General features: G+C 44.4%; 2 protein-coding genes across 2 annotated transcripts in view; one reads left to right on the top strand and one right to left on the bottom strand.

Annotated features, from left to right (window-relative positions):
• The window catches only part of LOC119458262 (malate dehydrogenase, cytoplasmic), a 38,409-nt gene that overhangs the window by 22,170 nt on the left and 3,839 nt on the right, over window positions 1-12,400 (top strand). The window lies entirely within an intron of this gene.
• On the bottom strand, window positions 4,562-10,105 carry LOC119458260 (uncharacterized). The gene is made up of 9 exons (XM_037720087.2): window positions 10,042-10,105; window positions 9,872-9,943; window positions 9,702-9,755; window positions 9,513-9,584; window positions 9,300-9,365; window positions 9,109-9,180; window positions 5,929-6,134; window positions 4,959-5,118; window positions 4,562-4,674 (listed from the first exon to the last, which is right to left on the bottom strand). Exons 7-9 carry the CDS (start codon window positions 6,127-6,129, stop codon window positions 4,562-4,564), a joined length of 474 nt encoding a protein of 157 aa, XP_037576015.2. The 5' UTR covers window positions 6,130-6,134; window positions 9,109-9,180; window positions 9,300-9,365; window positions 9,513-9,584; window positions 9,702-9,755; window positions 9,872-9,943; window positions 10,042-10,105.

Raw genomic sequence — 12,400 nt, 5'->3', positions numbered from 1 at the left:
TGATTTGCACTGCGAAGGCTATGGCGGAGTGGAGTGTGCCCGCAAAGCTTTGCCTACTGAGCGTCACCGAGACGCGCAGTTCAAATTTGATTGCGTATGTTAACGTAGAGGCCACTACTTCCGATTTTGTTGCCTACCACGCGGCTGACCTCAGCCAGCCACAGCGCGCTTAACAATTGGACTCATCACGACGGCCGCGGTCATTAGTAACGTTAGCCGCAGCATCTATGTAGCAGACTGCAGCTGCATTCAACTGTAGTGCATGTGCGCAGCGTTTGCTTTGTGAACGTGCTCGCGCTCAATGCTTTAGTCTGACCGTGCTAAACTGGTGCGGACCGGCTTTTCCTTTACCAGCTTGACCGATGTATAGATAGCCACAACCAACTTGGGCATTTTGAAGCGCTATCAATAAGTCTGCCAAGGCTTATTGTCTGCCAAGTCTGCCAAGGCTTAGTCTAACAAGGCTTAGTCTGCCAAGGCAACCAGGAGCGGCCAGTAGTAAGCGCACACTGGCAAGCGTGCATGCGATCTGACCTTAAGTTTCGCGTGGTTAGAGGCTCGTTGAGCGTTGAAAATTGGTCGAAATTAGCGAGACCCGATGGCTATGATACCGATGAGCAGGGTGGCCGAAGTTTAATTTCTACGTGCGCGACTGCGGCCGAGCATGGCAAGACTATAGTCGGCTCCTGTTATCGAAATTCTAAAGCAGATTTTCGCTTACTTCAGCCTTTTCAAGCGAAGCTTTTATTGGCTCACAAGTTTCGGTGGCGTTGTAGACACGCCAAAACTCGCATGTGGCGGTGCCGGATCACGTGACGCGCGTGACCAATCAGGGTCGTTTGGTGTGTCGTGGGGAGGAAAAGGGGGGTTGGCGCACGCTCTGCCGGGCCGGGCTTCACTCACCTCAGATCAATTTCAGCGATCGCATGGAAAGGCCGCGTGTGGTGCGTTCCACCGAGGAGCAGGCTACGTTTGAGCAACGGCGCCGCGAACTCGCTCGGGAAAGGGCTCGTCGTCGACGTGTCGATTCTAGTGTGAGGGCTTCCGAAGCCCAGGCGATAAGCCACGGACCGAGTTGCGGGAGCAGGCTACGTTTGAGCAACGGCGCCGCGAACTCGCTCGGGAAAGGGCTCGTCGTCGACGTGTCGATTCTAGTGTGAGGGCTTCCTAAGCCCAGGCGAAAAGCCACGGACCGAGTTGCGGGAGCGCTATGTTGAGGCCAAACGTCAGCGCCATCTCCAGGGACCCGACAACGGTGGTGCACGCCACGGCAACGCTAGCGCCAACTTCCCTGGTGCGACAGCCAGGTTTCAACGCAAGTTTCTCAACCGGAACTTCGGGGCCAGCTGCAGTGCGTGTGACTGGTTATGGTTTGAGCACAACGTGGTACTCATCAGTACAATATTCGTTCCGAGAAACACCGAAGAAACACGACAAACTTCGCTTACCCCCATTTCCTCGACAAGGGAGAGGCTGCCTATATTTTAATGAAAACTTTGTTAATAAGTATATGCAGTAACAGTAGGAAAAAGCGCACTGATCCAAACACCCTTCTTGAGCAATGTCAGTTGTTGGTCAATAGCAGCGCGCCGCATTTTCTGGATGCTTTATTCTGAAATAAAGCGTCCAGAAAAGAGTGAGGAGCAGGCTCCTGTTGAAAAGAGCATTTGAGAGAAAGGAGACTCCGCTTGCGAGCACCACGCGCCGCGCACATGCAACTAGCAAAACTTGGCTGAAAAGTTCGCAGCATGTAGGGTATGCTGTCCGAGGGCTATGTATTTTCACCAAGACCGAGGGCTAGTTAAGGACCCCTTTAAAGTTCCACAAGAGACTTGATATTGTGAGCCCTGCTGTTTAGCTAAGTGATCATTGTCTTCACCAAGCAGCTGAAGGATGCTGCAGTGCGTGGCTTCACAACTTGTGCATATATTTCGCGTGTTATAACCAATTAATGGACTCACAAAAAAAAATTGGCAGAAAGGGAAGCGCCATCTCTTCCCTTTGTCCTTCTTAGCAGACTTCACACGGGTTTGGCGTACACCGAAGTATCTTGTAACCACTCCCAGAAAAAAAAATAATAATTCCGCGCCTCCACAGCGTCGTAGCAAATCGCGAGAGGTATTAAAAGGTAGATCTCAAAGAGACGAAGCGAGAATTGGTCGCAGATTATGTAGATTAACAGTACGACAGGCGCTAGAAAATTAACCACATTACTGCGGCGCACCTTTTGCAAGGGTATAGTGCAAACATAGACACGTTGAGGCACAGCCACCGTACATGACATTTGTGGGAGATGGATCCGGAGCGATTTCGCTTATCTAAGCACGGCTCGCACGAAGCAATGGTGTCTGCAAGGTGCAGGGGCAGGGCTCCTGCGCCAAACACAGGAAATTGACCGAAATTGCGCCACGCTGCGCCAGAACGGCTTCGGCATGTCCGTCCGGCAGTGGTCGCGAACAGTAAGCGGATTTGTTCTACGAAAAATAGTGCAGCCGTTCACATTCCACGCACCATGTGACGGCGCTTCCCGCACATTTTCTCGCAATTTTCGCGCTTAGAGCACTGGACTTTTCGGCGCTTCCGGCAAGTGGCCGGCGCGCGCGGCTAATCCCGGTTGTCACTGCTGTAGGAACGGCCAGGGCGGCTCTATTAGAGTGTCTAGAATACAAGTATTTGCAGCTCTAGTGGGCGGTTGAGTGGGCCGAGCGGCATGGCGCTCCCTGCAGCCGAGGCGCAAAAAAAAAGAAAAGAAATAGGCTGACGGCTCTGCGAGCGAACTAGATATTAGGGAGGCGCTCACTGCAGCGGGTTCAGCGGGCGGGCGTCTCTGTCCCCAGGGCCGGTATAACGTAAAACTATTCCATTATGTTTTAGAGCGCAGCTCTCAGGCGCTCGTTCCTGTGTTAAGCTTCAGCGTTGTCCCTCGGCGTAACCGAACCAACGAGCACAGCGACGAATATAAGTGCGAACGCGAAGAGCAGCGGGCGATGAAAGACCTCGATAGCGAAGAGATCGCGAGGAAAGCGGAGGAGGAGGGTATGGTGAAAGCGTGAGAAGAAAAGCGTCCCAGACAACACACTGACATCCTTTGGATGTCCTTGGGATCTCCTGCTCAGGATGTATGGGATGTCCCTGGGATGTCCCATACAAATCCCCAAATCCTCCTAAATGAGACAAAAAACGACATCCACAGGATGTCCGTGAAATGTCCCCTCCAGGACATTCAGGGAGCATATTTGGATGTCCGCAGGATGTCCATTAAATGCCCCTTCCAGGACATTCTGGCATCGTATCTGGATGTTACATATTCCAGTTTCCAGAAATTACCAGTGCATGCAGCATTTAAAGGGCACATACCCACAAATAGAGAGAATTTTTTTTAAGTTGTACATTTATTGAAACATTTCTTGACTTTAATCGCCTTCAACGTACTCTCCTCGAGATGCAATGCACTTGTTTTTCTGCTTTTTCCCACGGCTGCAGGCTTCAGTGAATCTGTTTCGTCTTTGTATATTTACCAGATCTTGAAAACACAAGAAACAGAGCTGCGAGCACAGCAGAACACACATCTACCAACACAGCATCGAGCGTGTGGAAGTTCCCAACATCAAATGGGCCAACAATGAATCTTGCCCCCCCATGTTTCAATTTCAAGCCTGAAAGAAGAGCTTGAATATGCTTTCATGACGAACAACTTACAAAATAACTGAAGGCTATCATCCTGTAACGCTCCTATAACAGAATTGAGTAATGTAGAAAAAGCAATGACACAAGTGCAGCGCATCTTAAGTTTTCTGAAGACGGCTAAAGTTTATAAATGTTCAGACAGAAAAATTAATTTTTGAAACATTCTTAGTATTTTTGGATTTCTTGCTGTAAGTGTATGACTAATTTCATGTGAACAATGCAAAATAAGTTAGACAATATTTCACAACAGTTAAACTTTGGAGATGTATTTTTATTGCACACATCCCATGTATAAAATGAACACATATAATTAAAACATTCTCCTCACAGGAACTATTTATACAAAGTTTAAAATAATCATTTTATTTCTGCTCTGTTGTTTCCTGTGCTTAACTGAAATTTTGATTTCCTGAAACCTAATTTCTTTATTGGCGCACACAGCCTGCACAGCCTGCTTAACTCCCATCTAATAGTGCAGAATCAAAGTTGTATTTACTTGCTAAGGTGCTTCTGTGTATGTTGCTGTGCACTTTTTAAACATTGTACAATAGTGTGCCCAGTTGCACCAATAGTTAATTACTGTTAATTGTGCTCTCTTAGCTCTTAATTCCACACTACTATAGAAGAGTGTTAAGCAGGCAGCGCAGGCTGTGTGTAACAGTAAAGAAATTCAGTTCAGGAAATAAGAATTTCAGTTAGGCACAGGAAACAACACATAAAAAAATGATGGAACTGAATGTGGCGAACATAACTAATAAGAAAAGAAGGAACGAAACACTGGTGAAAAAAGAAAACAAATGTTCATACAAGCAATGCAGAAAATCTGCAACCAGAAACTGACTTTTAGCAGGATCATACTTGACGTTGAAAACAATTATGTTTGTTGCGCAGCAAGCCGCTCAGCAGCATGGCGGAACCACGTCATGGCGGCCCTCTCGACATCCTTTAGCGTGGCATCTGGGTGTCTTGCGTCATTAGTCAATGTGCCTGCATGCATAAGCAAAATTATCCTTTCTATAAGTTTTGTACACCACACAGAACTTGGACCAATGTGATACTACACTAAAAAGACAAAACTAAATACACCACTAAACTCGGCAAAACATTATTAATAGGTGTATAAGCCATTTATATATTTTGCCAAAGAAAATCCATCTCGCTAGGCAATAAGGGGTCTATTCTGCCAAAGCAGCCAAAGTACAGTGGGTATACTGCTTGACATCAAATTAAAAAATAACTAAGTGATGTCAATATTGCTGCACGTAACTCACCACACATAAGCTTGCACAGATGCAGCTCGGAGAATTTTTTTTTCCCCTTCGCACCAAACCAGCTGAAGCTGATTGCAGCATTCCAGCTCAGGAGGGACTGTAGTATGCGTGTTGTTTTCTGTTTTGTCGAGTCCCCTCCTTGGACAGCCATGTGCTTCTTCTGTTAAAAAGAAACAAACATACAGTACACATTGAAAGTTTTGCAACCTAAATGATGCCTTGGTAATAGAGAAGTGCAAACTGGCTTCTAGTATTATACCCCTGTCACACGGCACATGTAATGTCATTTGTAGTAAATGACATTCATACCGAATGTCATTGCCGTCTTGGGTTCCCGGTCTACACGGGTAAACAAAATGGCATTCGCAATTGATGGCAATGTTTATCGGCAGGCTGCTATGATAACGAAACCCTACAAATCGTGCTTCTTGTTTACATCTTTTCACTATATTGTTAAGAATACAATGGTAAAAATTGGATGGTTATCTGAAAATATATTACATTTCGTTTTAACTTAGCTATTGTAATTTTTTGCCAAGCCACTGTCGTCGAGAGTACACAAGTCGCGCGTGAATGAGTTCGGGAAACTCATTCAACGGGCGAATGCCATTAGCAGTGAATGTCATTCACTATGCCCGTGTAGAAGCAACAAAAATGGCATTAACACGTAATCTCATTCGCTGCGAATGCCATTACATGTGCCGTGTGACAGGGGTATTACTTAAATTGTTTAAAATTGTCAAACAGTTGTATGCAAAATTGTAAAGCATGCCATGAATCAGACTTAGTGTCATAAGTAACATCAGCGTCAATCTGTCGTGTAACTACAGCACATTGTAGTTACAAGGCAGGCAACTTCACACTGAGTCTAGGTCATGAAGCAACATGATTAGGGAGTGGTGGCCTAATTAAAATTCGTTTAGCCATAAAATTGGCAAGATTACAAAAATAGACGAGGCGGAGACATTACCATCTGATGTTGAGCTTGTTTGTCTGTCTGTAGTTTTTTCTCATAGTCGAGCACGTCTGCCACATCCGAAAAAGGCAACTCTGGGAGGTGACAAGGGTGCGACGGAGCACTGTCTGCATTGCTGAGCAGCTCATTAAGATATTGTGAATGGGCCTGCTGGGTCTGCTTAATACCATTCAGTATTTGTAATATCCTTTCCATGAAGGCTGAAAAAGAAAATTATTGTCATTAGTATTATGTGGATTTTCAGTTCAGCGCTATTTGCAGGATGAGAAACTACTGCATGTATTCGAATATAGGTAGACCCTTTTTCGAAAATCTTACCCAAAATTAGTCATCAACCATATTTGGGAACAAGGCTAGCCAAGTTTAATGATTTGAAAAAGTAGAGAGGTCGGCCGGAAAACAGAACATCTGGCCTGCTACTTTACGTGAGGGAAGGGGAAGAGGGGAAGAAAGAGGGTCACAATGGAGGATGACAATGGGAGGAACGAGGTGAAAGGACACATTGCATAAATATTATCAGAATCGTGAGTTCAGGCCCGTGTCGCCTAAGGCTAGCCAAAGTACCAAGCCAATCGAGTTCCTCAATTGCGCCTACCACATGGCCAGTCTCGAGATTATCCAGACTGGCTTGAAAGAAAGCTGCATGTCCAACACACTCGACGGCACACGAACGGCGTCATTTGGGGTGCCGAAGATGCCTGTGAAGCGTCCGTCGAGGTTGTCTTCTCTGCCATTTCAGACAGCGAGCTTGTGGCATCAACTAGCGAGATTTAGTAGCCGAGCATAAGGCAAATAATGGTGTGTCATGTTCAAAGTGCTTTGTTTTTCTAGAAAGATATAGCTCGATCTATATTCAACTTGTATTTTAAAATTTCTTCAGTGATTTCATTATACAGGGGTCAACTTTCATTTGTTCTTAACCTATTTTCGTAAATATATACGGTACTTGACGTGGCAATTGGAAAAAAATACAGTCATGAGCATTATTAAATGTACTACCAGCCATAGTTGTTGTAACACAAACAGCGAAGCCTCCATGTGCCTTCTTTACGGTTCTTGTCATCTAGCACTCGCCTTGTGATAAAGGCGCGAGCAAGGATTCACGATTTGTCCAATGCTGCAGCCATGCCACGTACCACAAATGCCTTTCTCAGTCACCACTTGCACGCTAGCAACCATTGTTGCTCGAATGATGGGGTACACTCATAAAGAAGGAATAAGCGATAAACTGCGGCACTGACTCATGGTGTCACTCCGTCACGACGACATTGAGAAAAGATAGTGCGCCAGTGGCAACACACAAAAGCCTTTCTTGCGTGCTGCATGGCTGCGGCATAGGGGTGGGTAATGAATACTCACACTCACGCTATTATCATGAAGCCAGAGCTAGGTGAGGTTAGACTGTATAGAAAGTATGTACTCTGCCTTTCGCATTTCAATTTATGCATATACATAGCACAAGTGAAAGGAACGTATTGTTCAATTACCGTCTTGAATGTATTGCTCAAGAGATGGAGCTCTCAGAACTTGCTGCTTATCATTTACACTGCAGAATTCAACAGAGAACATAGAGATTCTTCTTTATGCATGCTGAAGAGTAAAACGCAGATATAATATTAATGACTGGACAGCCAGCAAGATTGCAAGAAATTCTGAACCTGTGCTTGTTAGTATGGCTTCATGACAGAAAAACAGAATGACAAACGGGACGAGAAAGAGACAACTGGACTATCAAGAAGAGGGTGCTAAAACCAGGCATGTGTCCTTAAGGAAAACGAAACAAGAGCGTGTAATCTGTCACTCACAGAGATAGCCAATTTCTTTTTCGGTCAAGGCAACTATGCATCACTGTGCATTATAAAGGGCTTTCATGTGTCAGCTCGCTTCTTGCTGCAGTGGCTTAGCGGCTATGGTGTTGCGCTGCTAAGCTCGATGTCGCAATTAAGTTCCTGGCCCCCACGGATGAATTCCCATGGGGGACGGAATGCAAAAATGCTTGTGTGCCGTGCGTTGGGTGCACGTTGAAGAAGCCCAGGTGGTCACAATTATTCCGGAGCCCCCCATTACGGTGTGCCTAGCTCCTAATCATATCCTGCTATCGGCGTGTAAAACGGCAGAATGAAAATTTTTAGTCTCAGCTCACCACCAGTTGCACTGAACAACAAAAAAGTGGCTATATCCGTGACTGAATGATTGGACCCTTAATTATAATTGTAATATTGCCGTCGTGATGCCATAACGGTCATTCCCATCTTCGTCCTTCCAACTTCATCATCCCACTCTCGCCATGTTGTCATCACACAGTTCTTGACATACCATTGCCTCCATGCAATCATCATCACACTGTTGTTTTCCATCATCGCTTCAAACACGTCACCCTATTGTCGTGGACGTGCCATCGTCATCATACGGTTGTTGCTGTACTGTCTTCGTCACACCGCCATCACCATGCACTTGCATCATCCCATTGTCCTCGTGCCATAGTCATCACATTGTGATCATTATACCATAGTGATCATTTCAAAATTGTCATCTCCTTGTCGTCATGCTGTTGTCGTCACAATGCCTTAGTCGTTCCATCGACATCACTCTTTTTTTATCATTACATCATCGTCACAGTCTTCATTATGCCATCACGATCGTGGGCAACCTTGCCAGGCGAGTGCCATAGAAAAGCGAGCTGATACTGGAGACATCGTAAGTCGCCTATAGCCAAAGCAACGAAAGTCTCAGAATGGCCACTACAGATTTTAAATAAACGTGACTTCAGCAATACGATGTGCTGCTATATTGCTTGAATGCTTATCGCATTACCGTTAGCAGTCATCGTGAGATGGGTTCTGCCGTAACTTTTTCTGTCATGAAGCCAGCAAGATAACTCAATAACAAAGCTGATTTAGTGCTAAGGATATCACCTTCTGTTTTCAATATGTTATAAAGAAGAACAATCTAAGTGCTAATGGAATTACTCTCACACTTCTGGGCACATGTTATCACAAATGTCAATGGTACATGTAGATACAAAAAAATCATTTGCTTCAAGTAAATATGGAGTCAAAACAACACAAATCGGTCTTTGCAGAAAAAATACTGAAAACTTGGCCTTGGTAACATAAGCTCCAACAACAGTGAACCCTATTAACTATAACCATAAATAGAAGGTGGACGACATACCGAGCACTTGTGGGTCTGCGTGCAACCTTGTAGTTCCAGTCACACATGTGGATACTGGCCTGTACGATGAATCTGAATATAAACGACACCACAGGTTATGCTCTGCCTGACTAGTGCATTAAATGTCCAAAGGCAAAAATTGGATTCGGTGAACAAAACCAGCAAAAATTTATATTACATGCATGACATACCAAGAGGTTGCAACTCTGTGAAGCTGGCAACTTCAGCGTGGGGCGGAGGAGGCCTGCATAAAGCATCTGGAACAAAGATTTAAGAGGATAGTTAGATAGACAGGCTCAAATTGCCTGAAGTAGGGAACGAATGCTGATTGCAATAAAAAAAAGTAAATGTCAAGAACTACAGCAACATAACAAAAATAGCAACGTGACATCAGGATGACATACCAAGTACGTGTGGTTCCGTGTGTGGCCTTGTAACTCCAGCAAGGGATGCAGATACTGGTATATTCGATGAGCCTGAACATAAAACACGCCACAGTCATTTAAACATAATGTAATAAGCGCTAAAAAAATGCGAAAGTGGAAACAATGAATGACAGCAACATAATGATGTATACCACATAAATGACATACCACGAGTTTGCAATTCTGTGAATGAGCTGGCAGCTTCCGACCTGTGCAAAGCATCTAAAACAAAGACGCCATGGTTTACGCTCAACCTCGCCGCAGAATGCATAAGCAAAAAGCAAACACCGAACTGCAGCAACATTAAGAACATATAACATTGCATATGAATTACATACCGAGCACATGTGTATTCGTGTGTGACCTTGTAGCTTCAGCAAGAGATGTGGATACTGGCCTGTATGCTGAACCTGAACGTAAAACAGACCATAGGTTATGCTCCATGTGACTATAAACTAGGACAGTGAATGACAGCAGCACAAAGATGTACATCACATGGATGACTAACCACGAGTTTGCAAGTCCGTGTATGAGCTAGGATATTCGGCGTGGGCAGCTACAGACCTGTGCAAGGCATCTGAAACAAACACACCACGGCTTACACTCTGGCAGCAGAATGCACAAGCAAACAAAAATCTAAATATACTACCTGAGACCAGCAAAATATTTATACTGCCAATAATTGCATGCATAACATACAAAGCGTTTGTGTCGTGTCGTTATGTATTCCACTGACATTCATTCAAAAAAGGGTCGGTAGTCTTTAAGTGGTCTCAAATTTTGTACAAGAAATGCAGAAGCTGGGAGTGAGGTGGGGAATGTGGGTGGGTGTTGTGTAAGTGTCCACTATGCGGACACTTACAGAGTACACTCCCCCCCCAATCTTTACAATGCACCTGAATAATAATATGCAGTACTCCAGTGCACAACTGTTTGCAATATGGTATACAAAGTAACAAACTGCAATCACATATGTAAAGACATACCAGGCACTTGTGCTTCCATATACTGCCTTCTCTCGAAAGGCATAGATGATGGTCTGTACAGTACAGCTGAAACAGAAAGAGGCCACTACTTATGCTCCACCTGACCACAGAATGTACAAAAAGAAATAAAACGTTATGTGCCAACACAGAGGCATCATTTCATGGCTGGTGAGACAATAAAGAAGCTGCAGGAGAATAGTAGTTAGCTTAACCTAGTCCTGTAATTTTGCATTACGAACATCGTGCACCAGTTTGATAACTTTTCAGAGCGAAAGTCTTACATTAGAGTAGCTGTCTTCAAAGGGCAGCTTAACAACCTTGAAGGAAACATAATATGGTATTGTAATTTGCTGAGCCTATGGATGAAGCTTTCAGCAGTGTCACAGTCTTAGCAGATACTGTAGTTCAGAAAATGGATTTGATCCTTGTGCTGGACCATATATGGAAAGTTAGGTCAACATAACTAGCTCTTAAGTTAGGAGCTGCAGGTGAAGTTAAAGATTAGCACAATGCTCCACAGTATGCATAAAGTGAAGACGCGATATGGTGCGACCAGTGGTCCCCAAAAAAAAAGTGTACAAGAAGGTTGATGAACTTTTGAGTATGACACCGCTTTAATTGCTACCACAGCATAAACGACAAAAAACAATTTAGGGTGGACCACTATTCTGGCCCGTATGCTTGGCAATTGTGCAGCGGGCACTGCAGCATAGGTAACAGCAACCTAACTAGAGTACAATGTAGCAATTACAATTTCTTGTAGCATGTGTGCATAACTCCTAGACATAGGCAAATAAACAGCTAAAGAATCTGAACGGCAGTAAAAGTCAACTTTCTCTAAAGGTTGAAATAAAGTGAAATTACCACGTAGACAATTATATAGCTTACGGTTAACCCAATTTCGTTCAGGCTAAACTTAGAAAGTCAGAGATGAAAACAGAGTCAAAATAGTGAAAGACATACCGGCCTGTGAACTTGGTTGAGAAGCCTCCGTGAGAGACGATGAACAGTCACGGATATCTGAAGTAAACGAGTGGTTACTATAAAGCATTGGAGTTGCTTCAGGCAGGTTACCTGTACAGTGTGAAAGCTGGTAAGACGGCTCTGCTGATGTTGGCTCATACCTGCCTAAAAGAAGGAAGAAAAAAGATTTAAAAATTTTCATTCTACACACACCACACAAGGTTTGCTGTTTGCATAGCAGAGTAGGCGGTAACTCATTCGCGGAGTTGCTTTACAATATCGTTGAAATATGAATGCACATTTCTAATTAATAGCATGGTGACAACCTCAGCCTTACCTGTGGATAATGGTTGAGGTGGTGTCGGTGCCCTTGGTTGGACGTATTCATCACTGTCACCGTAGTCTGTGCTGCTGTTGTCCTCGTCATCTCCAAAACGCATCGCACGTTGCCGCTTCCTTTTGCCCCGTCCCAATTCTCTTTCACTGTTAGTGTCAGATGAGTACTGGAGGGAATTAAGCTTGTCTTGTGCCTTCTCATAGGTATCTGGAGGAAAAAAATCTTTTTTACAACACAGAAATTGAGATGTAAAAGGCAACCTTACTAGCCCAGCGTTTGACGATGCACTGCACTTCAATCCAGGACCCTGTTGGTTTTAGCGCCTTGCATCGTTAGTTTTCGCCGTTTTCCAGGGTTTCTTTCTATTGGCCAAAATGTAGAGCGGTGGTCTTCTTTCAGCCATGACTTGTGAATGATGGCCAAGCTTGTCCTCCTCTTCAGGAAAAGACACCACGACAAAGGGGTCACCTAACAACAAGTAATTATTGTCAGTTATGAAAATCACCAGAATGCTTTTCTTTGTCATTAACATGAAGCGAGGAAAAGTTCCTAGAGTGCATGACCTTGGCGTGTCAAGCTAA

The sequence above is a fragment of the Dermacentor silvarum genome, chromosome 7 (assembly GCF_013339745.2).
Source record: "Dermacentor silvarum isolate Dsil-2018 chromosome 7, BIME_Dsil_1.4, whole genome shotgun sequence".
In the NCBI taxonomy this organism is placed as follows: domain Eukaryota; kingdom Metazoa; phylum Arthropoda; class Arachnida; order Ixodida; family Ixodidae; genus Dermacentor; species Dermacentor silvarum.
This window is presented reverse-complemented; position numbering and strand designations above follow the sequence as displayed.